At 44.0% G+C, this 24,476-nt stretch overlaps 1 protein-coding gene across 2 annotated transcripts in view; it reads right to left on the bottom strand.

Annotated features, from left to right (window-relative positions):
• Positions 1-3,545: 3,545 nt before the first annotated feature.
• Positions 3,546-24,476, bottom strand: part of LOC140106121 (uncharacterized) — a 30,690-nt gene continuing 9,759 nt past the window's right edge. The window contains exons 5-8 of one of the 2 annotated variants that reach the window (XM_072130368.1): positions 11,083-11,191; positions 10,907-10,995; positions 9,606-10,070; positions 3,546-6,712 (exon numbers count right to left, since the gene is read on the bottom strand). In XM_072130368.1, the coding sequence (XP_071986469.1) occupies positions 6,374-6,712; positions 9,606-10,070; positions 10,907-10,995; positions 11,083-11,191 (1,002 nt within the window). In that variant the 3' untranslated portion in view covers positions 3,546-6,373. The remainder of the gene's footprint in view (positions 6,713-9,605; positions 10,071-10,906; positions 10,996-11,082; positions 11,192-24,476) is intronic. The other variant, XM_072130369.1, reaches the window with a different exon arrangement.

Below are 24,476 nucleotides of genomic sequence, written 5' to 3'. Positions count from 1 at the left end.
GTGCAGCAGCGACACCTGGTGGACATGGGGCGCATGACCTTAGTGAATCCTGGCATAACCCGAATCCTCCTCTGAGAACGCGCAGCTGGATCACGACTGAACCAGGTAAGTAAATCTGCCCCCATGTGTCTGTACTAGGATCAGTGGTGACTGTTTTTTTTCAGATTTAAAATTTTTAAATTCTGTGAAAAGATGTTTAGGTGTGGATCAACGTTATGCGCTGGTCTGAATGATAAATCTGAAGCAAGTGAGCAATTCATAAGAGGTTTTAGTAAATTACTAAAGGGGTTGGCCACATTTTACATTGTCCGTGTGCCTTTACTGCCTTAATAATAATCCCTGAATGCTCAGCAGTCCTGTTACTTACTTTAGTGCTGTCTGCAGACTCTCTGTGGATCTTTGTTTACATGTCTAAGCTCTGATGAATAGGAGGAGCTGCAGCAGCAGAGTTATGACTCATCTTGCTCCCTCTCCCTGTGTTTGTCAGGGAAACGGATTCTCAGGAGAGAGGCACAGAGGGGGACGAGCCAAAAGAGAGATAGAGACTGCAGCTGTGTATATATCCAGAGGGGAGCAACGGTGAGAACAGGGAAAGACTGAAGCTCTCAAAGGAGGCAAAATCACAGGTACATATACAAGCACAGACCTATCTGTGAAATAAAGTTTATTTTTATTCTATTTCAAATATATTTTTAAAACAACCTTCATGGTAACACTTGTTCCGTTCAAAATACAGTTGCAGGTAAGTATCTGAAACTATTGTATAGGGCGCAAACGATAACACTATGAAATGTAGATGGGCCTCACACTAAACGCTTACACAAGGTGTAAATGAGACAAACACACAATACGGTTTTTAAAATTCTTGTTTTTGCATAGTAGCCAAGTCTAACCTGGAGATTCCAGACCAATTTTCTCTAAACGCCATGCAAATTTTTTTTTTTTTTTTTAATAGTTCTCCTGTCTGCAGCTATTATGTGTAATTTTACTTTTTATTGCAGCTGCTGGGGGAGACCTAACGTCTCCCTACTGCATAAAAAACTTCAATGTCATCTGACACCTCAAGAATGATGGAATCACCCTAAGATTTCTGATCAGGCTGGGCCTCATGCTCACAGCTGTATGTTTCGGTTTACAGCCCCCATAGACCGCCATTGTGCGCGTTCACACACCGCACCGTGACGAGCTGCCACGCAGAAAATTATTGAGCAAGTCCTGCTCCTGACCCAATTTACAGCATGGCCGCTCATTTCCTATGGACACAACTCCCCTGCTGCTGATGTCCACACAGCCGACACAGCGTGAGGCCTTAGTACAGTGGTGGCGAACCTATGGCACGGGTGCCAGAGGTGGCACTCGGAGCCCTTTCTGGGGGCACCCAGACCTTTACCCCAACAGAAAGTTTGCCAGCTGGGACTCAAGGCTTTCTCCTGTGATCCAATACATCCCAGGTCGTGCCACGCTCAACGCTTGGCCGCCAGGACTACAGGAGGAGCAAGAAGGTGTGGACAGAGATGGATTATTGTCGGAGCTCCTGCTCTGGGTCTCCTGATTCTTCCTCTTCAGGGCACCCTGGAGGGAAGCTACAATCCACATTTCTCCATCATCTTTCTATTGTATTGGTGAACTCAGGACGCTAATACGATTAAAACCTGTGATACAGCAGGGATCAGTAAGTTACTGCTATACTTGTCATGTTGGCACTACACGACATATAAGTGGGTTTTGGTTGTAGCTTGGGCACTCTGTCTCCAAAAGGTTCGCCATCACTGCCTTAGGATGTGGAGAGAGAGAAACTTTCCTCCGATATAAACACATCATAGTTTCTGCATTCACATGTACTACAGATTTGTGTGCGCAGCGTCTCATGATATATAAAGACGACTCATAGCATGCGATCATAATAAAGGAACCTGGCAGCTTCTCCACAACATCAGCAGTACTAATAATATCCTCTATCGATTGAAACCTGGAACTTAACTCCATTCACAGGAAGGCAGCAGGACATGGAAGGTCACAGGTAGTCCCGCTTCTGGTTGGTCACGTAAAATGTGATGTTACCATGTCCTGCTGCTTCCAGGTCATGTGAAATGTGATGTTACCATGTCCTGCTGCCCCCAGGTCATGTGAAATGTGATGTTAGCATGTCCTGCTGCCTCCAGGTTACGTGCAATGTGATGTTAGTATGTCCTGCTGCCCCCAGGTCATGTGAAATGTGATGTTAGTATGTCCTGCTGCCCCCAGGTCATGTGAAATGTGATGTCACCATGTCCTGCTGCCTCCAGGTCATGTGAAATGTGATGTCACCATGTCCTGCTGCCTCCAGGTCATGTGAAATGTGATGTCAGCATGTCCTGCTGCCTCCATGTTACGTGAAATGTGATGTCACCATGTCCTGCTGCCTCCAGGTCATGTGAAATGTGATGTTAGCATGTCCTGCTGCCTCCAGGTCATGTCAATTGTGATGTTAGCATGTCCTGCTGCCTCCAGGTCATGTGAAATGTGATGTCACCACGTCTTGCTGCCTCCAGGTCATGTGAAATGTGATGTCACCACGTCCTGCTGCCTCCTATTTTTAACAGTAATATTAAGGAGGAATTTAGGACATGTAAATAATATTTAATATTTAACTAGTATGTTATCTCCCTACTGGAACGTCTCTCTTACCCAACGTAAACGTTAGAGATGTGGATAGAGAGAAGCCGCATTGTTAGCAGACCTATAGACTGAGAGCGAGTCTGTAACCACAGCTGCTGCAATCCTTATACAGTGTGCATGGACATACACTCTACTGAATGACTAAGAGCCTATCTTACACATACCTAGTCGCTACTGGGAACTTGAAGAGGTTTTTTTTCCCCCCAGAATTCCCCATTTCAAGTAAATCTACCATCATAATCCATGGGTAACCAGGGGGACTTACTCAAGATTACTCCAGGACCCAGAAGGTCTACTGTGGGCATTACCAGAGCCCCTCCATGCTGTTGCACCGTGCAGGAGCACTTCCCCCTCCCACTATATGAGATAGCATCAGGCAAAGGGCCGGGGGGTGGGTGCAGAGGGAATAGGAGGAAGGGGAAGGAGGCGGCCCTTCTGGCTAATTAGCATAATTATCATACCTCCCAACATTTGGGAAAAGGAAAGAGGGACAAAATGGCGGCACGCGTAGCGTGCCGCGGCGAACCCCCTAAGCCACACCCCCAATCACTCCCTGGCCACGCCCCAAATTTTAGCCATATTAAAAATAATAAAAATCATAATTTAAAAAAAAAAAAAAAATATTATCCTCATTGGGATTTGAACCCAGAACCTGCAGTGTCCATGTACAATAATAACACAGCGCCTCAACCAACTGAGCTATAACCTCTGTGATTATTAACAAGTGGAGAATTTTGGTAACTAAGAACTATATACTGCCTTGGTATATAGGGAGGGATCTTCTCAGATTATTGTAATTATTGAGACTATTATTATTATTATTATTATTATTATTATTGAGATGATTATTATTATTTTTACCATTATTAATAATCATCTCCATAATAATAAAATTTATAATAATAATAATAATAATAATAGTCTCAATAATTACAATAATAATCTCTGAGAAGATCCCTCTCTATATATCAGTGCATTAGTCTGTGTCACAGTGTAACAGTGGCAGATAACACTTCTTAGTTACCAGAAATCCTCAGCTGTGTATCACTGGGCTTATAGCTCAGTTAGTTAGGCTTCTGTCTATGGTGCAGAGGGTCCCAGGTTCGAATCTCAGCCTGGGCAGAACTTTATTTAATTTAATTATATAAAGAGCTTGTGTCTGGGGAAGCCCTGGAGACCATATATGGACAGATAGAGATCTGAGCTGATGACGTGGTCCCTGCTCTCTCCACTAAGCCGACACTTCTCTGAAAAGGATTCCCTGCCCGATGTCTGCTCTGGGGAACCCTAGGAGATGCAGTGACCATATATGGACAGATCTGAAGCTGATGACGTGGTCCCTGCTCTCCGCTAAGCCCGACACTTCTCTGAAAAGGATTCCCTCCCGATGTCTGTAGAAGCCATTCTGTACTGTGAGTTCAGACTTTCAAAGTATTTACTATGCGGACACAGTGCCGGGACACAGCGGGACCTGGGGGGAGAATCCGTGACAATATCATAGCTGCCCGTGACGCGGGGCAGGGGTACGAAAAACGGGAAAGTCCCGTCAAAATCGGGACGGTTGGGAGCTATGTAATTATTACGGTTGATTTTAGAAGGAATTGGGCTATGGATAGTAAATATAAGAAGATACCACAGTCCCGGTGCCTGGAGCTATGAGTAATGTCCCTGGTTTATCAGGATGGATTTTGATGGCAGATTTACTTTAAACTGATAATTTTAGAGTTTGGGTTGAAAACAGATAAAGTGGCCACCACTTACATTTGCTTGTATCCTTTATTTTTTTGCCACAAAGAATTGGCAAAAAATGTAAGTGTTTTAGTATTTTTATGCTTTATTCTGGCTGGGAGGTGTCACACTCTACAATAACCTGGGTGTTACGCTCATCAATGTAATGCTGACAGGCGTCCTATTAGGTCCTGTCTCCTGGATAAGCAATGGGAACCCATCAGCACAGAAAGTCGCACAGATTTGATGCATATTTCCACTCTCCGTCAAACTGCAATGTAAAAAAAAAACTAAAAAAACATGCACCCGAATGCACAAGAAAAGTAGCACGATCATTAATTAGTTTTCCGTGCAGAAAAAAAAGCGCACCGTCTACATTACTTTTTCCAAATCACATTCACTTTAACCCCCTCCTGACATGATGTAATAGTACATCACTTGTGTGCAGGTGCATGGAGAGGGCTCATGGGCTGAGCCTTCTCCATAGCCAGTAAGTCCGTGCTGCATATTGCAGCAAACACTTACAGGTAGCAACCGCGATCAGTGCTAGTGCCGATCTTAACCCTTCCATCGCCACCGGCAAAGCTGTCAGCGGCTTCAAAAAATATTTGTTATCCGCGGCATCGCACCGACCAAAAGAATAAAGTAGACCCCGTCATTTGTGGCGCACAGTAAAAGCCGTAAAATCCAAAGCCCACAAGAAAACGGCGCAAATGCTTTTTTTTTTTTTTTTACCATTTTCACGGGATTTGGGATTTATTTCCCGCTTTCCAGTACACGGCATGGAATATTGTATACCGTCACTATGGAGTGCAAGTTGTTACGCAGAAAACAAGCCCTCACACAGCTCTGTACATGGAAAAATAAAAAAAATTAGATTTTTTTTGTAGGTTGGGAGTGAAAAATGAAAACGCAAGGGGAAGGGGTTAAAGCTACTGTATTACGCTGTGGATTTTCCGCACCAAAATGTATCTGCAACGTGTGCAACACGCAACATCAGAGGGGAATGGGGGGTTATCGCTACTTTGCAACTACCTACAATGAGACTGTGACCTTGCATAAGATAATGATATTATTGGTAAATCAAAGGGATTGTTTCCAGGAGCGTAACTTGAGGGGGCGCAGAGGTTGCGGTCGCACCCGGGCCCAAAAGGTTTAGGGGGCCCTTATGGTGTCACTTTCCCATATGAGAAGACTATTACTATAAACTATACATTATAGTCGGGGGCCGGGCACAGACTTTGCACTGGGGCCCATCAGCTTCTAGTTACACCACTGATTGTTCCATGACAACTTGTCACCTAATGACAGCCTAGGTCATAGGTGTCTGATCAGGAGACCCCCTACCACTCCAGCACTGATCATGCATGCATAATGATGGTGTATGGCACGGGTGACAGACTCTCCGGGTCTCCGAAGCTTCTCCACTGTGGATGATCATTCTCTCCCCAATCAGTATGTGACAGACTCTCCATGGAGTGTCCTGCCTACACCTCTGATCCATATGTATGTGGGGCAATGGAAGTGAACACTACAAACATAGAGAAGACATTGGGCCAGATTAGAACGTCTTTGGAGCTTGCACATGTATTCAAGAAGTGTCTGCGCCACTTTTTTGTCGCGTCTGCACTGCGTCCGACAAGACGCTCAGTCCGAGTTTGTGACACATTTAATACAGCGACTTGACAGAATTTTGTCACACGCTCTATGTTAAAGGTGCAAAAGTTGGTGCACAAGTCCCAAGCAATGCAGGGGGCGCCAGTATTCAATAATCCGGCACCGCACCCTGCACATTCGTGAGGCAAACAGCACTTGGTGCACTTTGCCTGACTATTGATACATCTGGGCCATTGTCTATTGTGTGTACATCCATCACATATTTACATAAGGCAAATTGAAAAAAAAAAAAAACTACCCTTTAAACAGGATGAGGAGCCCCAACTATTGACACTTGTGATGGGTGCAGAGTCCCAGCTTCTCGGGGCGGTCAGCTCATGGCATTGGAGGAGTAGTAGTGGATGGGGTAGTCTGCGATGTACGATTCTTCGCTTAGTTGGTTCAGCATGCCCTTGTATAACACATCCATGATCAAGACCTCTGCCACCAGTCTCTGTTTTTCCTCCATCCTCCGTAATTTTGATGCGACTGTTATACCGAAAGCGTCATACTCGTCATTGTTTTTGGACAGAATGGCCGCAGCCTGAGAGAGCAGCTCGTTGCTCAGGTCATCGTCATTGTACAATTTTCCTTTTTTCCGTTTTCGTATGAAGGGCACGTCCTCCTGCGGGTCGTAGTCCACGTCCTCTGATTGGCTGTTGCTGGTTACCTGAAAGTTTAACAACACAAATAATGAAATCGCTATTCATTCATACTAAGGAGACATAAGGGTTAAAGGGAACCTGTCACCACATTTTCACACATACAGCTAGTGACAGGTTCCCCTAGAGTCCTAGTAACTAAATGCCTCCCTTCTTTTAGCTTAAAATGGTTTCCCTCACATCCCCATAAAATCAACTTTGTGATCTTACCTGGCAACAGAGGGGATGTGTCCTGTTTGGCAGCTCCTCCCCATGCCTCCTTGCCAATATTCAGCACTTCGTGTCATGTGACCAGGATGATGTTATCTAAGGTCCTTTACTCACTAAAATTTGCAACATCTACCCCATGTATGTATGGGATGACAGGACATCACAGCATGACTCCATGGACTTTAATTACTCCCCATCTTCCTGCAGGCATGCTGTGATTTCATGTCATTTTATGTCAGATAAAAACATGGGGTACATTTTGCAAATGTAAGTAGGCAAAGGACCTAAGATGACATCACCCTGGTCACAGTGTGGAAAAATGTGTTGACAAGTTCCCTTTAATTATAATAATTCTTTATTTATATAGCGCACACAGATTACGCAGCGCTGCACAGAGCTTGACACATCGGTCCCTGTCCCTAATGGGGCTCACAATCTAACCAACCTACTAGTATGTTTTAAAGTGTGGGAGGAAATCAGAGGACCCGTTAACAGCAATGTAAACCCCCGCATGTGAACAGAAATACGCTGTGCGCTGGTCACCCCTTCCTGTGTGCTGGTGTTCCGGCTGCACGTCGCTTCGCTTAAAGGGGTATTCTCATCCTGGGTATTCACAATCAGTTTGATAAATCTGCCATATATAAACATTTCTTCCATTAGATGTTATTAAAAAAAAATGTTCCTGTGTGAAGATAATTTCTCATAAATACAGTCATGTTGTCCCTTAGAAACGAGAAAGCTTCCCCGGATACGACCACCTCTGCTGGATGGATTTCACAAATAAATAAAAAGTTTTTGTATATGAAATGTCCAGGAGTTACTGTATGTCCCACAGCCGTCCTGTAGTAATGATTGCTGAATCCTGGTGGTCCGGCAGGACTCTATAGCGCATGTCTGGCCACCGCTGCTAGAGTGTGACGTGGTCGTAACCGAGGAAGATATCTCGTTTCTAAGGGACAACATGGCTACATTTATGAGAAATTATCTTCACACGGGAACATTTTTTTTCATAACATCCAATTGAAGAAATGTTTATATATGGAAGATTAGTGAAACTGAATGTGAATCCCGAGACGAGAGGAGAATACCCCTTTAAGTCAATTTCCCCTATGGGGACAATAAAGCATTCTATTCTATTCTATATCCATGTTTCTCAAATCCAGATCCAAGGCGTCTCACAGATGAGGATGTGTTACAGTTGTATCCTACATGCAAGGCTTCTTTCACTCCAACATGCATGGGGGATGTATGCAAACCGTAGCGCAATGGTATGGATTGCATACGGCCGTATTCACGCGTTAAGGCAGCTATTACAGTTCTGGGTATCAGCAGGATTTAGGGTCATTGACCTTCCTCCGTTGCCCTGTATGCAGCTGCCATGTGAAAGCAGCTGTAGGTCAATAATAAACTTTATCTGGGTAAGTACAAGAACTTAATAAGGTCACTCTAGTTAAGTTTGTCTGTAGTCCATGGGAGCTGCAGGTCACACGACCACTGGTAGCAGCAGGACTCGGGACATTCTGTGTCCTGCTGGTTTCCAGCAGATGTCAAACTGCTGACGGGTCACATGACCTACTGCTTCCGCTGTCTACAGGTAAAGTGTACAAAGGTCAGTATGGGAGACCATATTAAAGAGGAGCTGTCACCCAAATTTTCGGCACTAGGAGATGTTACTAAAGTAAGCAGCTCCTAGTGCTTGAACAAACGCCGCAGTGTTAGAGTGATAGCGTTACCGGAAACCTCCAATAACTCTATCTAACACTGTGGCGGGGTACAGTGCGATTGTTGGACACCTCGCAAAGCGGTCGGACGTATTCATGAGGGGGCGGGGTTGGGCCGTGGTTAGGGGCGGTGGCTGCCACATGACGAGCGGCAGTCACTGCCGGCCTATGGAGTCCAGGGAAGCGGCAGCTTTGCGAGCGGTCCGATGATTACACTGTACCCCGCTGCAGTGTTAGATCGCGTTACCGGAGGTTTCCGGTAACGCTATCCTCCTAACACTGCGGCGTTTGTTCAAGCACCAGGAGCTGCTTACTTTAGAAATCAGCTCCTGGTGCCGAAAATTTGGGTGACAGGTCCTCTTTAAGGTCTTGAACTTACCCTTAAAGTTTGTAATTAGCGTCCAACCCCTTTAATCTCTGCTGTTAGGGAGCGATCTCTTCCCCTCACAAGAGGACATTCTGCCCATAATTAGGGCTCCACACATGACATTAGTGCAGCTGAACTTTGGACTAAAATCTCATTTCTAATCAGGACATTTTAGGCTTCTATGACAATTTGCAAAAAGTAATCCACATAGTTACTTCAATTCTTTTAAAGGGAACCTGTAACCAGGTCTTACCCCACCAAACTACAAACCCCCTCAGGTAGGGTATAACATAAATTTATAAAATCGGCCTCATTTTTTGTGCAATCTCACCATTTAGCTATAACATAAAAATCTCCCCCAAAGTCAGGCAAATATGACTCTTCTCACCTCATTTTCACGCAAGGCAACTTCATTCATTGCACGGGTAGTGTCAATCTCTATGGTCTGTAGCACCTAGAAATACGCTTCTTGTGTCATGTTAAAGATAAGAATCAGATCACATCAGGACTATGTTTCTGGGAGCTACCTAACCAGAGATACATACAGCAGACTAGTAGTTTAGTGGGGTAAAACCTGATGACAGGTTCCCTTGCATGAAATACCTGAGACACATTAGTCGAGTCCTCTAGAATCTCCATGGTTTCGTCCACCGGCTCCTCGTCCTGGTGACATTCCTGAGACTCTCCTGAGTTCGATGATCCTTCTTTTGGAAATTCCTGTCCAATGGTGAACTTGAGCAGGTCAAAGTACCACAGCCGGGGCACGTACACCTCGTCGTCAGAGGTGGCCGTCGTTTTGGACACCTGGACTTTGTTGAACTCTTTCTTAAAGACTGTTCTCAAATTGGCGATTTTATGCTTGACAAACTGTATGTTGGCGCTGGGGCAGACGGAGCGGCACAGGGCGACCATGCTCTCGTAGGCTTTCTGCCGTTTCTGTTTGTTGGAGTAGTCGGAGATCTTCACGTTCCATAGGCACGGGAAGGAGCGGTACATCTCTATGAACTCTTTCAGGAACTGTGGATTCATGAGATATTCGGAATAAGTTTTCTTTTTTGAGAGATCCATCTATTAAAAAAACATTTATCACTTCTGACGTCACAATTGGCAAAGTAAAAGCTAAGTCCCGCAATCTCGGGTCAGCCGCGCAGCCAACTTCCACCTTAATCCGCTGCATCTACATGAAAAACATCCTGATTTCTCACTGCCCAAATCTCCTCCAGCTAAAGGGGCGACCGCGTAGAGTCCCTCCATCTATACCCAACACACTGACAACAGGTATCTGGAGTTAAAGGGAACCTGTCATCAGGTTTTACCCTATTACACTACAATTCCCTTCAGCTAGGCTATAAAATTGCTTTTCTAGAATCCCCTCTCCCCCAAAGTCCAGCACATAGGACTCACGTGAGATGAGTCAAGTTTAGTTTTTCAGAAGCCCCCATCTTCCGCTCTATAGCACCTAGAAACCTGATACTAGTGTCATATTAAAGATAAGAATCTCATCTTTCAGAACACATCGGGCTTATTGTTCTTCATGCTACAGAACTGGACACACAGGCCGTTAAAAAATAGGTGGAGTGGATCTTTAGCTGCAGCCTCTACTTCCACCTATGTCTTCCTAGCTGCCTCCACCTTTGGTTCTGAAGCTCACAAAGCCATTAACTGATAAGTAATCTGAGAACTGCCTCTGCAACCACTAAACTTGACCCATCTCATGTTGAAAATGAGGTGAGAAGAGTCATATTTTCCATACTTTGGGGGAGATTTTGTTACTGGTAAACGCATGAGATTTCACATAAAAGAGGGAATTTTAGAAAGGATATTTCATACCTGACCTGATGTGGCTGGTAGTTTAGTGGGGTACAACCTGCTGACGGGTTCCCTTTAAGATTTGAAACAATTACCTTATGAGCACCCGCACGACTGCTCTTAGCAGGAGACCACCATTTCTTGTAAGGATTTCGAAGGGAACTTCGCCTTGTGTTCAGGTGTACTGAAACAGATTTCAATAAACATAATACATCGGTGCCCATTCCCCGGGGACTCCCTGGCACTGCCCAGCGCCGATGCCGTCACTCACTTGGGCTGATGTCTGCAGCAATCTGCTCCTCCTTTATCCTAACACCTCTGCCATTTTCTCGTGGAATCTCTGGACCGATATCAACTACCACAATATTCAGGTTTTCTTCCTAAATAAAACAAACAGAACAACTCATATAAAGACAATATTATATTATTTGTATTATTATACATAGGAGGCAGTATTATAGTAGTTATATTCCTGTACATAGAGGGCAGTATTATAGTAGTTATATTCCTGTACATAGGGGGCAGTATTATAGTAGTTATATTCTTGTACATAGGGGGCAGTATTATAGTAGTTATATTCTTGTACATAGGGGGCAGTATTATAGTAGTTATATTCTTGTACATAGGAGGCAGTATTATAGTAGTTATATTCTTGTACATAGGAGGCAGTATTATAGTAGTTATATTCCTGTACATAGGGGCAGTATTATAGTAGTTATATTCTTGTACATAGGGGGCAGTATTATAGTAGTTATATTCCTGTACATAGGGGGCAGTATTATAGTAGTTATATTCTTGTACATAGGGGGCAGTATTATAGTAGTTATATTCTTGTACATAGGGGGCAGTATTATAGTAGTTATATTCCTGTACATAGAGGGCAGTATTATAGTAGTTATATTCCTGTACATAGGGGGCAGTATTATAGTAGTTATATTCCTGTACATAGGGGGCAGTATTATAGTAGTTATATTCCTGTACATAGGGGGCAGTATTATAGTAGTTATATTCCTGTACATAGAGGGCAGTATTATAGTAGTTATATTCTTGTACATAGGGGGCAGTATTATAGTAGTTATATTCCTGTACATAGAGGGCAGTATTATAGTAGTTATATTCTTGTATATAGGGGGCAGTATTATAGTAGTTATATTCTTGTACATAGGGGGCAGTATTATAGTAGTTATATTCCTGTACATAGAGGGCAGTATTATAGTAGTTATATTCCTGTACATAGGGGGCAGTATTATAGTAGTTATATTCCTGTACATAGGGGGCAGTATTATAGTAGTTATATTCCTGTACATAGGGGGCAGTATTATAGTAGTTATATTCTTGTACATAGGGGGCAGTATTATAGTAGTTATATTCCTGTACATAGGGGGCAGTATTATAGTAGTTATATCCGTGTACATAGGGGGCAGTATTATAGTAGTTATATTCTTGTACATAGGGGGCAGTATTATAGTAGTTATATTCTTGTACATAGGGGGCAGTATTATAGTAGTTATATTCTTGTACATAGGGGCAGTATTATAGTAGTTATATATCTGTACATAGGGGGCAGTATTATAGTAGTTATATTCCTGTACATAGGGACAGTATTATAGTAGTTATATTCCTGTACATAGGGGGCAGTATTATAGTAGTTATATTCTTGTACATAGGGGGCAGTATTATAGTAGTTATATTCTTGTACATAGGGGGCAGTATTATAGTAGTTATATTCCTGTACATAGAGGGCAGTATTATAGTAGTTATATTCCTGTACATAGGGGGCAGTATTATAGTAGTTATATTCCTGTACATAGGGGGCAGTATTATAGTAGTTATATTCCTGTACATAGGGGGCAGTATTATAGTAGTTATATTCCTGTACATAGAGGGCAGTATTATAGTAGTTATATTCTTGTACATAGGGGGCAGTATTATAGTAGTTATATTCCTGTACATAGAGGGCAGTATTATAGTAGTTATATTCTTGTATATAGGGGGCAGTATTATAGTAGTTATATTCTTGTACATAGGGGGCAGTATTATAGTAGTTATATTCCTGTACATAGAGGGCAGTATTATAGTAGTTATATTCCTGTACATAGAGGGCAGTATTATAGTAGTTATATTCCTGTACATAGGGGGCAGTATTATAGTAGTTATATTCCTGTACATAGGGGGCAGTATTATAGTAGTTATATTCTTGTACATAGGGGGCAGTATTATAGTAGTTATATTCCTGTACATAGGGGGCAGTATTATAGTAGTTATATCCGTGTACATAGGGGGCAGTATTATAGTAGTTATATTCTTGTACATAGGGGGCAGTATTATAGTAGTTATATTCTTGTACATAGGGGGCAGTATTATAGTAGTTATATTCTTGTACATAGGGGCAGTATTATAGTAGTTATATATCTGTACATAGGGGGCAGTATTATAGTAGTTATATTCCTGTACATAGGGGCAGTATTATAGTAGTTATATTCCTGTACATAGGGGGCAGTATTATAGTAGTTATATTCTTGTACATAGGGGGCAGTATTATAGTAGTTATATTCTTGTACATAGGGGGCAGTATTATAGTAGTTATATTCCTGTACATAGAGGGCAGTATTATAGTAGTTATATTCCTGTACATAGGGGGCAGTATTATAGTAGTTATATTCCTGTACATAGGGGGCAGTATTATAGTAGTTATATTCCTGTACATAGGGGGCAGTATTATAGTAGTTATATTCCTGTACATAGAGGGCAGTATTATAGTAGTTATATTCTTGTACATAGGGGGCAGTATTATAGTAGTTATATTCCTGTACATAGAGGGCAGTATTATAGTAGTTATATTCTTGTATATAGGGGGCAGTATTATAGTAGTTATATTCTTGTACATAGGGGGCAGTATTATAGTAGTTATATTCCTGTACATAGAGGGCAGTATTATAGTAGTTATATTCCTGTACATAGGGGGCAGTATTATAGTAGTTATATCCCTGTACATAGGTGGCAGTATTATAGTAGTTATATTCTTGTGCATAGGGGGCAGTATTATAGTAGTTATATTCCTGTACATAGGGGGCAGTATTATAGTAGTTATGTATAATCAACGTTTATTAGACAAGACAAAGATGTATAACAGTACAGTACAATATAATGAAGAAATAACTGTACAATGCTGATCACGCAGAATCAGAAATATTGGAAACATTTGGTAATGATAAGTTGTAGATTAGGGGTTGGAGTTAATTAGTATTACAATGAATAAGAAGCCCCAAGGTGACAGCTTGTACAGAGTAATTATCGCAATATGGCCAACATGGTCACATAAAAAGGGGGAATATAAACTAACAAACATATACAGATAATATAAGAGAAAGGAAACGAAAAGGAGGGGGGGAGGGAAGAAGGGGGAGGGAAAGGTGCGAGGATTGTAAGACCGAGTTCCAGTGACTGGGGAAGGGCTGTGGCATGTGCCCGCTTATGATAGGAGATCATGAAGTTCCTGAGAGTTCGAGAATGTTTCCCATGGGATCCAGGCTGTGTTTGCCTTGCCCGGGTCTGCTGAGTCATTGGCTACTAACTCCTCCATTCTACGAATAAACCCGAGCTCCTGAATCCATTCAACTATTGTAGGTGGATGAGGGCTCTTCCAATGTCTAGGAATGACTGTGCGAGCTGCGGTTAAGAAGTGGCGAAGGAGACCTTTTTTGATGGTGGAGATGGTACCGGGTATAATCGACAATAATGCTAACTGAGGAGAGGGAGTGGCATTTTTACCGGTAACCTGATGATAGACGTCAAAGACCTTGTTCCAAAATGGCTGGAGGATCGGACAGCTCCACCATATATGGAGCAAAGTACCCACTTCCGCACCACATCGCCAACACACGTCTGAAATCCCGGGAAAAATTCTATGAAGCCACGAAGGACATCTATACCACCTGGAGAGTATTTTATAGTTCTTTTCCTGAGCACTACATGGAAGTGGCATTTTGTGCGAGAATAGAAAGGCCTTATCTAGTTCCTCATCCGTTAGTTCCGTAGAGAGAGCTGTTTCCCAAGCTCCAATGTAGTTTGGCCTACCTGGAGTGGCATCCTCTAACAACAAACCGTATATGGTTGAAAGAGCATGAGCTGGTGAGGAGGACAATCTGAACAATGCTTCTAGGGCCGTGGGAGACGACCCGAACGCAGTACGATCCGGGTCGGCCGCTATGTATGATGCTAATTGTCTATGCTCCAGCCATGATAGTGAAATATCAGGGTGGGAGGCCCTCAGAGACTCCATGGAAGGTAAGGTCCCATCGACCACAATCTGGCCCAGACGGGTGTCAGAAGAGACCTCCCAACAGAGGAATCGCTGTCTACCCACGCCAGGTGGGAATGCAGGATTATGAAATAAAGGAGTCAAAGGGCCCCCCATCCTGAGTAATGTACTCTTGCTCATCAGTCCATCCCACGTGGAGAAAAAGTATGGGGAGAATAGTGAGTGAACGAGGTCCGGTGGCCTAGAGTTAGCCGGAATCCAGGGAAGGTAGTGTAGCGTAGGAGATACTAAATCACGTTCCAGCCGGACCCACTGTTTAGTCTCTGTATTGTAAGTCCAGTCTACCAACCGCTGAACGATGGCCGCTGTATGATATAGCCGTGGGTCAGGGAGTCCCACCCCCCCCCTAACCTTCGTTCGGGACAACACGGAGAAGCTAATGCGACTAGAACCGCCTCCCCAGATAAACCTCCGAAAAGCGCTACGGAGTTTTGAGAAAAAAAGACTGGGGGGTCGGATCGGCAATGTCTGAAAAAGGTACAGAAAGCGGGGCATTATGTCCATCTTTAAAACATTAACTCGGCCGAACCAGGAAAGGTGGCGGCCACGGTACAGGCTGAGGTCGCTAAGGGTTCTCTCTAAGAGAGGTTTGTAGTTCAGGGCATACAGAGAGGAAAGGTCTGCTGAGATGTCAATACCCAGGTAGCATATGTGGGAGCTCTTCCATTTAAAGGGGAATTGAGAGGCCAAATGGAGCGCCTCAGCCCCAGGGAGGGAAACATTTAAGATCTCAGACTTCGAGAGATTTACCTTAAAATTGCTAAGGGAGCCGAATTTTGTGAATTCTTCCAGAATATTGGGGAGAGTAATTCTAGGTTGCGAGACATATAAAAGGAGATCGTCCGCATAGAGGGCCATCTTATACTGGTGGGTTCCAATTTGAAGACCGTGTACACTGGGGTTCCGGCGGAGGGCAACAGCCAAGTGTTCCATAACTATAACAAACAGGAGGGGCGATAGGGGGCAGCCCTGCCTGGTGCCATTCCTAATATGGAAGGGATCAGACAGGATACCATTAGTTCGGACCTGGGCCGTAGGGGCCGAGTATAAAGCCTGTACCAAGCCCAGGAAGCGAGGGCCAATGCCCAGCTGTTTCAGTGAGGTCCAGAGGAAACCCCAGTGTACACGGTCGAAAAAGCCTTCTCCGCGTCCACCGAGAGCAAGCACATCTGCTGTCTAGTCGACTTAGCCCTGGAGATAAGAAGCAGAGTCTTATTAGTGTTATCGCGTGCTTCCCTCCCTTGGATAAAGCCCACCTGGTCGTTGTGGATAACGGCTGGAAGTAAAGGCCCCAAGCGGTTGGCCATTAATTTAGAGAGTATTTTTATATCCATGTTAATAATGGAAATTGGGCGGTAGCTAGCGCAGATGGAGTGATCCTTACCGGGTTTAGGGATCACGGAAATAGAAGCCTGTAACGATTGCGGTGGAAGGGGTGCCTGGGAGGAGATGCAATTGAACATACGCGTCAAGAATGGGGCTAATTCAGTCTTCAATATCTTATAGAAGCGGGGAGTAAAACCGTCGGGGCCTGGGGACTTTCCCGCCGGCGTGGTTTTGATGACCTCCATTACCTCTGCTTCAGAGAAGTCAGTCTCCAGGTCCTCACAACCCTCTTTAGTTAGTCTCGGAAGAGCATTATCCTTGATGTACGCTTGTATTCTCTCCAGCTCTCTGGCCCCAGCCGAGTCAGATAATGGGCCCTGCAAGTTATATAAACTTTCGTAGTAGCTCTGAAAAATGTTATTAATCTCGTTGGGGTCGTGAGTCAGTCTGTCTGAGCGGTCCTTAACCTGTGGAATATATGTACCAGTTGTACGGGGGTGGAGGTACCTAGCCAGGGCTCTCCCACATTTGTTAGAATACTCATAGAAGAAACGTTTGTTCCTGTCCACAGACCTCAAGTAGGTCTGGTTCAGTAATTCCTTCAGTTCCTCACGGGTATTCAAGAGTTCATTCAATACCGCCTGGGACCCACCACTTTTGTGCTCCTGTTCTAGGGTACTAATCCTGGACAAAAGTGCTAGGGTTTTGGCCGATCTCTCCCGCTTCAGACGGGCCCCGTGCTTAATAAATACAAGTTGAAGCATACCCTTGAGGGCCTCCCACTGTATTGGAAGTGGAGGTTGTTGTCCGGAGTGAGTAGTAAGGAACTCGGCAATTTGCTTACGAATGTCCGCAAGACAAACAGAGTCCTTGAGCAAATTATCATTAAGACGCCATCGCCATGGCGAGGCATATGGGCCTGGGATATCTAGAGCGAGAGAGATCGGGGCATGGTCCGACCACAAGGAAGGAGCCACTGACGCTGCGGGCCTCCACGTAAGGGCATGATGGCTCAAAAAGAACATGTCCAGTCGGCTGTGAGACCGATGAGCCGGGGAATAATAAGTATAGTCTCTGGACTGCGGATGGAGGATTCTCCAAACGTCTATTAGTTGTGATTCCCACAAGGCTTTACGTAGCTTCCGCATTTGGGCTGGAGCCAGAGAGGGTCGTGTCACGGAACAGTCAACAGTCGGGTCCATCGGGAAATTAAAGTCCCCCCCCATAATCACTATGCCCTCCGAGAAGTCCCGCAGCCTAGTCAGAAATCTGCGGCAGACTCGTATCTGATCTCTATTAGGGAGGTACACTGAAGCCAGCGTCAGCAGGTGACCCCAAAGTTTTATTTTTACAAAAACATATCTACCCTCGGGGTCCGTCTGAGAGTCAATAACTTCGTGCTGTAGGCGCCTGTGGATAGCAATAGATGCCCCCCGGGATTTAGCCCCAGAGTGGGTGCTATGGAACCAAGTCGTATAGTATCTATCCCTGAGATTGGGTATGTTGTCGGTGCGGAAGTGGGTTTCCTGTAGGAATAGTAGGTCGGCCCTCAGTTTATGCATACGGAACAATATCTGGCTGCGTTTCTGAGGAATATTCAACCCCCTAGCATTGAGGGAGTAACAGGTGATCGGAGCCATAGTCGTGTCTAGTGCAAGGAAATGGGCTCAGTCCTAAGCGGATAGGTGCGCACTGGGGGGGGGATAATAATGGGGTAGGGGGACAACAGTAGGAAAATTTCAAGGAAGGTTAAACGATGGGGAAGGGGATTTAAAAGCAACAAATAACACTATAATAAGGCGGCTTCAAAGGCCGCTAAGGTTCTAGGGTCAAATTCTGGCAAAAATGACAGAAATGAGCCTATTGGGGTCAGGTTATACCACGAGTAGACCTGCTAGTCGTGGGGCCCACTGGGAAACGAGCTGTCTATGCAGGACGCCCCCGGGGGCCAGGGACCGCCAAGAGAAAAGAACATCAATGTACAATTATCCATGCCTTACTTTAAACAAAACACTGGCAGAGCGAACATGTATATAAGCAATCGATGTAACAGTGCAAAGTTGTAATTATATAACAAGGCAGCCAACACTAGGCCAACATAAAGGATACGTTTGAGGACCGGAGGCACTGTTCCTGAGTAGGGGGGTAGAGACCCAAGATGTCCTGGAGGATGAGTGCAAGTCCAATTAAAGGCAAAGAGTCCTCATCTCGGCTGGGGGGGACCCTGGACGTCGTCTCCTACTCTGTCAGGAGAGCGTCTCCTGCCCCTCCGGCGAGGGAATCTCTGAGGCCTTGCTGGTTGGAAGGGTAGATTGGGTGGGAGAAAAGAGGGCCAGTCCGATATAAGAACATCCGGTAAATTAAGAGCAGCAAGGAATGCAGGGAGGTCTCCAGGATGACGAAGTGCTGTTGTTAGGCCGTCGCGCCTGACCTGGAGGCGAAACGGGAAGCCCCATGAGTAAGGTATATTCCTGTCCTGTAGAATGTTCAGGAGGGGCTTAAGGGCCCTACGCTTCTGAAGTGTTAGGCGAGACAGGTCAGGCAGCAGCTGGATTTCTGCATCCCGGTAGCGTACTCTGCCGGCCTCCCGTGCTCTATTCATAATTTGCTCCTTGAGCTGGTATCTATGGACTCTGCAGATGATGTCCCTAGGTCGAGACGGATCATTCGGACGAGGGCCCAGAGCTCGGTGGGCTCTGTCGAGCTCTAATGGAGAGTCCACAGGGACCCCAAGAATGTTGTTGAATATGGCTCTGAGGGTACTGTCGATCTGCTGGTTATCGATAGCTTCTGGTAGTCCCCGCACTCTGATATTATTCCTGCGGCCCCTATTCTCGGCATCATCCATCTGCTCAGAGAGGGCCAGGATTTGTTGTGAGTGAAGAGAGATCTGAGTATCATGAGCTGAGAGTCTTTCAGTAACGGTGCGATAGGAGGACTCGTTGGTGGATACTCTTTGTTCAATCTGTTGGACCTCCTCACGCAGGCCGGCCATCTCTACTCTGTACGATTGTTCAAGGCGAGCCACATAACTCTCCATATCCTCTCTGGTTGGGATGGCTCTGATATGGTTGCGGAGGGCCCGTATGTCTGCCAGCACACCTGCTTCAAGCGGGTTGCGTTGATAATTTGAAAAAGGCTGCGGAGAGATTGAAGCTGCCCTTGTGGGCGATTCACCAAGAGATTGATCAGGATCACTATCCTGGGTGCTGTTGTAGTATAAACGCGGGCTCCTTGATAAGGAGAACTCTGGAGGGCCAGGAGACTGTGCCATCGGTGCACTTTGATGCCAGGTACCAGGAGAGTCTGGAGAGGCTCCTGGGGGACCCCTGATGGTGCTAGCAGGTAAGTGTGGGGGCGATGAGCCTCTCTCGCCCCTCAGCGGAGGGGCCTTCAGGACCTTCACACTTGGGTATAACCCTGCATGGGGGGGAGGTGTATCTGCTGCTGACCCACAAGCAGTGGCCCCCTCAGTGCCTGGGGGGTAGAACTCAGGGGTCAAGGGACATAGGTCTATGGCCTTCCCTGGGCGGGTTCCTGTGGCCTCCTGCACTTGTGAGACCCTTATCGGGTCGAAGTCCAGAACCTCAGGGGGGATTTGCCTCTCACCTGTCGCCACTGGAGCTGTAGAAGGGCTGTGCTGTGGAGAGGTGTCACCCCGGACTGGAGTGAGGCATGTGCCGTTCAGTCCTGACCGGAGGGCAACAAGGCCAGGAGATACTGCGTGGGACCTTTCAGGGGGCCGCGGTGGGACATTCCCGCTCAGGTCCCTCAGCACCGGAGCGTAGGCGGCCTCCTCTATGCCTTCTGGAGCCGGAGCAGGGTCGGGAGAGGATGGAGCCGCACCAGCACAGTGTGCGCGGTGTTTCGGAGGCCCGGCGGAAGTGCAGGCCCGCGCCTGAGTGTCAGAGGAGGCCGCGACATCCGCCATTATGGCGCGCTCACCTTGCCGCTCCGGGCTCCCGGCATCGAGTCCCTCTGCCGGCTGCGGACCATTTCCCGGTGTGCAGGGAAGGGCTGTGAGGATGGACCCTTGAGGTGAGTCGTCGGGGGGGGCCAGGTCAATCAGGTCCCTCGCGTCCGCTGGCGGAGGCCGCATGTCCTGGGAGGCCTGAGGGACCATGTACCGGTCTATTCCCTTCGGTACGGGCCTCGATGGGGTTGGGGCGGCAGGCCCTGTTCCCCTCTTCTTTCTGGGACCCATGTGGGGAGGAATCAGGCAGGATGGGAATGGATTCTGTGGCGGATTCCTGGCTAAACCCGGGAGCTAAGCAAGGTTGCTTCCTTACTCCTCCATAGCCAGGCCACGCCCCCCTTATAGTAGTTATATCCGTGTACATAGGGGGCAGTATTATAGTAGTTATATTCTTGTACATAGGGGGCAGTATTATAGTAGTTATATTCTTGTACATAGGGGGCAGTATTATAGTAGTTATATTCTTGTACATAGGGGCAGTATTATAGTAGTTATATATCTGTACATAGGGGGCAGTATTATAGTAGTTATATTCCTGTACATAGGGGCAGTATTATAGTAGTTATATTCCTGTACATAGGGGCAGTATTATAGTAGTTATATTCCTGTACATAGGGGGCAGTATTATAGTAGTTATATCCCTGTACATAGGAGCAGTATTATAGTAGTTATATTCTTGTATATAGGGGGCAGTATTATAGTAGTTATATTCTTGTACATAGGGGCAGTATTATAGTAGTTATATTCCTGTACATAGGGGGCAGTAGTATAGTAGATATATTCTTGTACATAGGGGCAGTATTATAGTAGTTATATTCCTGTACATAGGGGGCAGTATTATAGTAGTTATATTCCTGTACATGGGGGGCAGTATTATAGTAGTTATATTCCTGTACATAGGGGGCAGTATTATAGTAGTTATATCCCTGTACATAGGAGCAGTATTATAGTAGTTATATTCTTGTATATAGGGGGCAGTATTATAGTAGTTATATTCTTGTATATAGGGGGCAGTATTATAGTAGTTATATTCTTGTACATAGGGGGCAGTATTATAGTAGTTATATTCTTGTATATAGGGGGCAGTATTATAGTAGTTATATTCTTGTACATAGGGGGCAGTATTATAGTAGTTATATTCTTGTACATAGGGGGCAGTATTATATTATTTGTATTATTATACATAGGAGGCAGTATTATAGTAGTTATATTCCTGTACATAGGGGGCAGTATTATAGTAGTTATATTCTTGTACATAGGGGCAGTATTATAGTAGTTATATATCTGTACATAGGGGGCAGTATTATAGTAGTTATATTCCTGTACATAGGGGGCAGTATTATAGTAGTTATATTCTTGTACATAGGGGGCAGTATTATAGTAGTTATATTCTTGTACATAGGGGGCAGTATTATAGTAGTTATATTCCTGTACATAGGGGCAGTATTATAGTAGTTATATTCCTGTACATAGGGGGCAGTATTATAGTAGTTATATTCTTGTACATAGGGGGCAGTATTATAGTAGTTATATTCTTGTATATAGGGGGCAGTATTATAGTAGTTATATTCTTGTACATAGGGGGCAGTATTATAGTAGTTATATTCTTGTACATAGGGGCAGTATTATAGTAGTTATATTCCTGTACATAGGGGGCAGTATTATAGTAGTTATATTCTTGTACATAGGGGGCAGTATTATAGTAGTTATATTCCTGTGCATAGGGGGCAGTATTATAGTAGTTATATTCTTGTACATAGGGGGCAGTATTATAGTAGTTATATTCTTGTACATAGGGGGCAGTATTATAGTAGTTATATTCCTGTACATAGGGGGCAGTATTATAGTAGTTATATTCTTGTACACAGGGGGCAGTATTATAGTAGTTATATTCCTGTACATAGGGGCAGTATTATAGTAGTTATATTCCTGTACATAGGGGGCAGTATTATAGTAGTTATATTCCTGTACATAGGGGGCAGTATTATAGTAGTTATATTCCTGTACATAGGGGGCAGTATTATAGTAGTTATATTCCTGTACATAGGGGGCAGTATTATAGTAGTTATATTCTTGTACATAGGGGCAGTATTATAGTAGTTATATATCTGTACATAGGGGGCAGTATTATAGTAGTTATATTCCTGTACATAGGGGGCAGTATTATAGTAGTTATATTCTTGTACATAGGGGGCAGTATTATAGTAGTTATATTCTTGTACATAGGGGGCAGTATTATAGTAGTTATATTCCTGTACATAGGGGCAGTATTATAGTAGTTATATTCCTGTACATAGGGGGCAGTATTATAGTAGTTATATTCTTGTACATAGGGGGCAGTATTATAGTAGTTATATTCTTGTATATAGGGGGCAGTATTATAGTAGTTATATTCTTGTACATAGGGGGCAGTATTATAGTAGTTATATTCTTGTACATAGGGGCAGTATTATAGTAGTTATATTCCTGTACATAGGGGGCAGTATTATAGTAGTTATATTCTTGTACATAGGGGGCAGTATTATAGTAGTTATATTCCTGTGCATAGGGGGCAGTATTATAGTAGTTATATTCTTGTACATAGTGGGCAGTATTATAGTAGTTATATTCTTGTACATAGGGGGCAGTATTATAGTAGTTATATTCCTGTACACAGGGGGCAGTATTATAGTAGTTATATTCTTGTACACAGGGGGCAGTATTATAGTAGTTATATTCCTGTACATAGGGGCAGTATTATAGTAGTTATATTCCTGTACATAGGGGGCAGTATTATAGTAGTTATATTCCTGTACATAGGGGGCAGTATTATAGTAGTTATATTCCTGTACATAGGGGGCAGTATTATAGTAGTTATATTCCTGTACATAGGGGGCAGTATTATAGTAGTTATATTCCTGTACATAGGGGGCAGTATTATAGTAGTTATATTCCTGTACATAGGGGGCAGTATTATAGTAGTTATATTCCTGTACATAGGGGGCAGTTTTATAGTAGTTATATTCCTGTACATAGGGGGCAGTATTATAGTAGTTATATTCCTGTACATAGGGGGCAGTATTATAGTAGTTATATTCCTGTACATAGGGGGCAGTATTATAGTAGTTATATTCTTGTACATAGGGAGCAGTATTATAGTAGTTATATTCTTGTACATAGGGGGCAGTATTATAGTAGTTATATTCCTGTACATAGGGGGCAGTATTATAGTAGTTATATTCCTGTACATAGGGGGCAGTATTATAGTAGTTATATTCTTGTACATAGGGAGCAGTATTATAGTAGTTATATTCTTGTACATAGGGAATAGTATTATAGTAGTTATATTCTTGTACATAGGGGCAGTATTATAGTAGTTATATTCTTGTACATAGGGGCAGTATTATAGTAGTTATATTCTTGTACATAGGGGGCAGTATTATAGTAGTTATATTCTTGTACATAGGGGGCAGTATTATAGTAGTTATATTCCTGTACATAGGGGGCAGTATTATAGTAGTTATATTCTTGTACATAGGGAATAGTATTATAGTAGTTATATTCTTGTACATAGGGGGCAGTATTATAGTAGTTATATTCTTGTACATAGGGGCAGTATTATAGTAGTTATATTCTTGTACATAGGGGGCAGTATTATAGTAGTTATATTCTTGTACATAGGGGGCAGTATTATAGTAGTTATATTCCTGTACATAGGGGGCAGTATTATAGTAGTTATATTCCTGTACATAGGGGGCAGTATTATAGTAGTTATATTCTTGTACATAGGGGGCAGTATTATAGTAGTTATATTCCTGTACATAGGGGGCAGTATTATAGTAGTTATATTCTTGTACATAGGGAGCAGTATTATAGTAGTTATATCCTTGTACATAGGGGGCAGTATTATAGTAGTTATATTCCTGTACATAGGGGGCAGTATTATAGTAGTTATATTCCTGTACATAGGAGCAGTATTATAGTAGTTATATTCCTGTACATAGGGGCAGTATTATAGTAGTTATATTTTTGTACATAGGGGCAGTATTATAGTAGTTATATT

The sequence above is a fragment of the Engystomops pustulosus genome, chromosome 11 (genome assembly GCF_040894005.1).
Source record: "Engystomops pustulosus chromosome 11, aEngPut4.maternal, whole genome shotgun sequence".
NCBI classification, from domain to species: domain Eukaryota; kingdom Metazoa; phylum Chordata; class Amphibia; order Anura; family Leptodactylidae; genus Engystomops; species Engystomops pustulosus.
The sequence above is the reverse complement of the archived record's forward strand: the minus strand, read 5'-3'. Positions and strand labels throughout refer to the sequence as shown.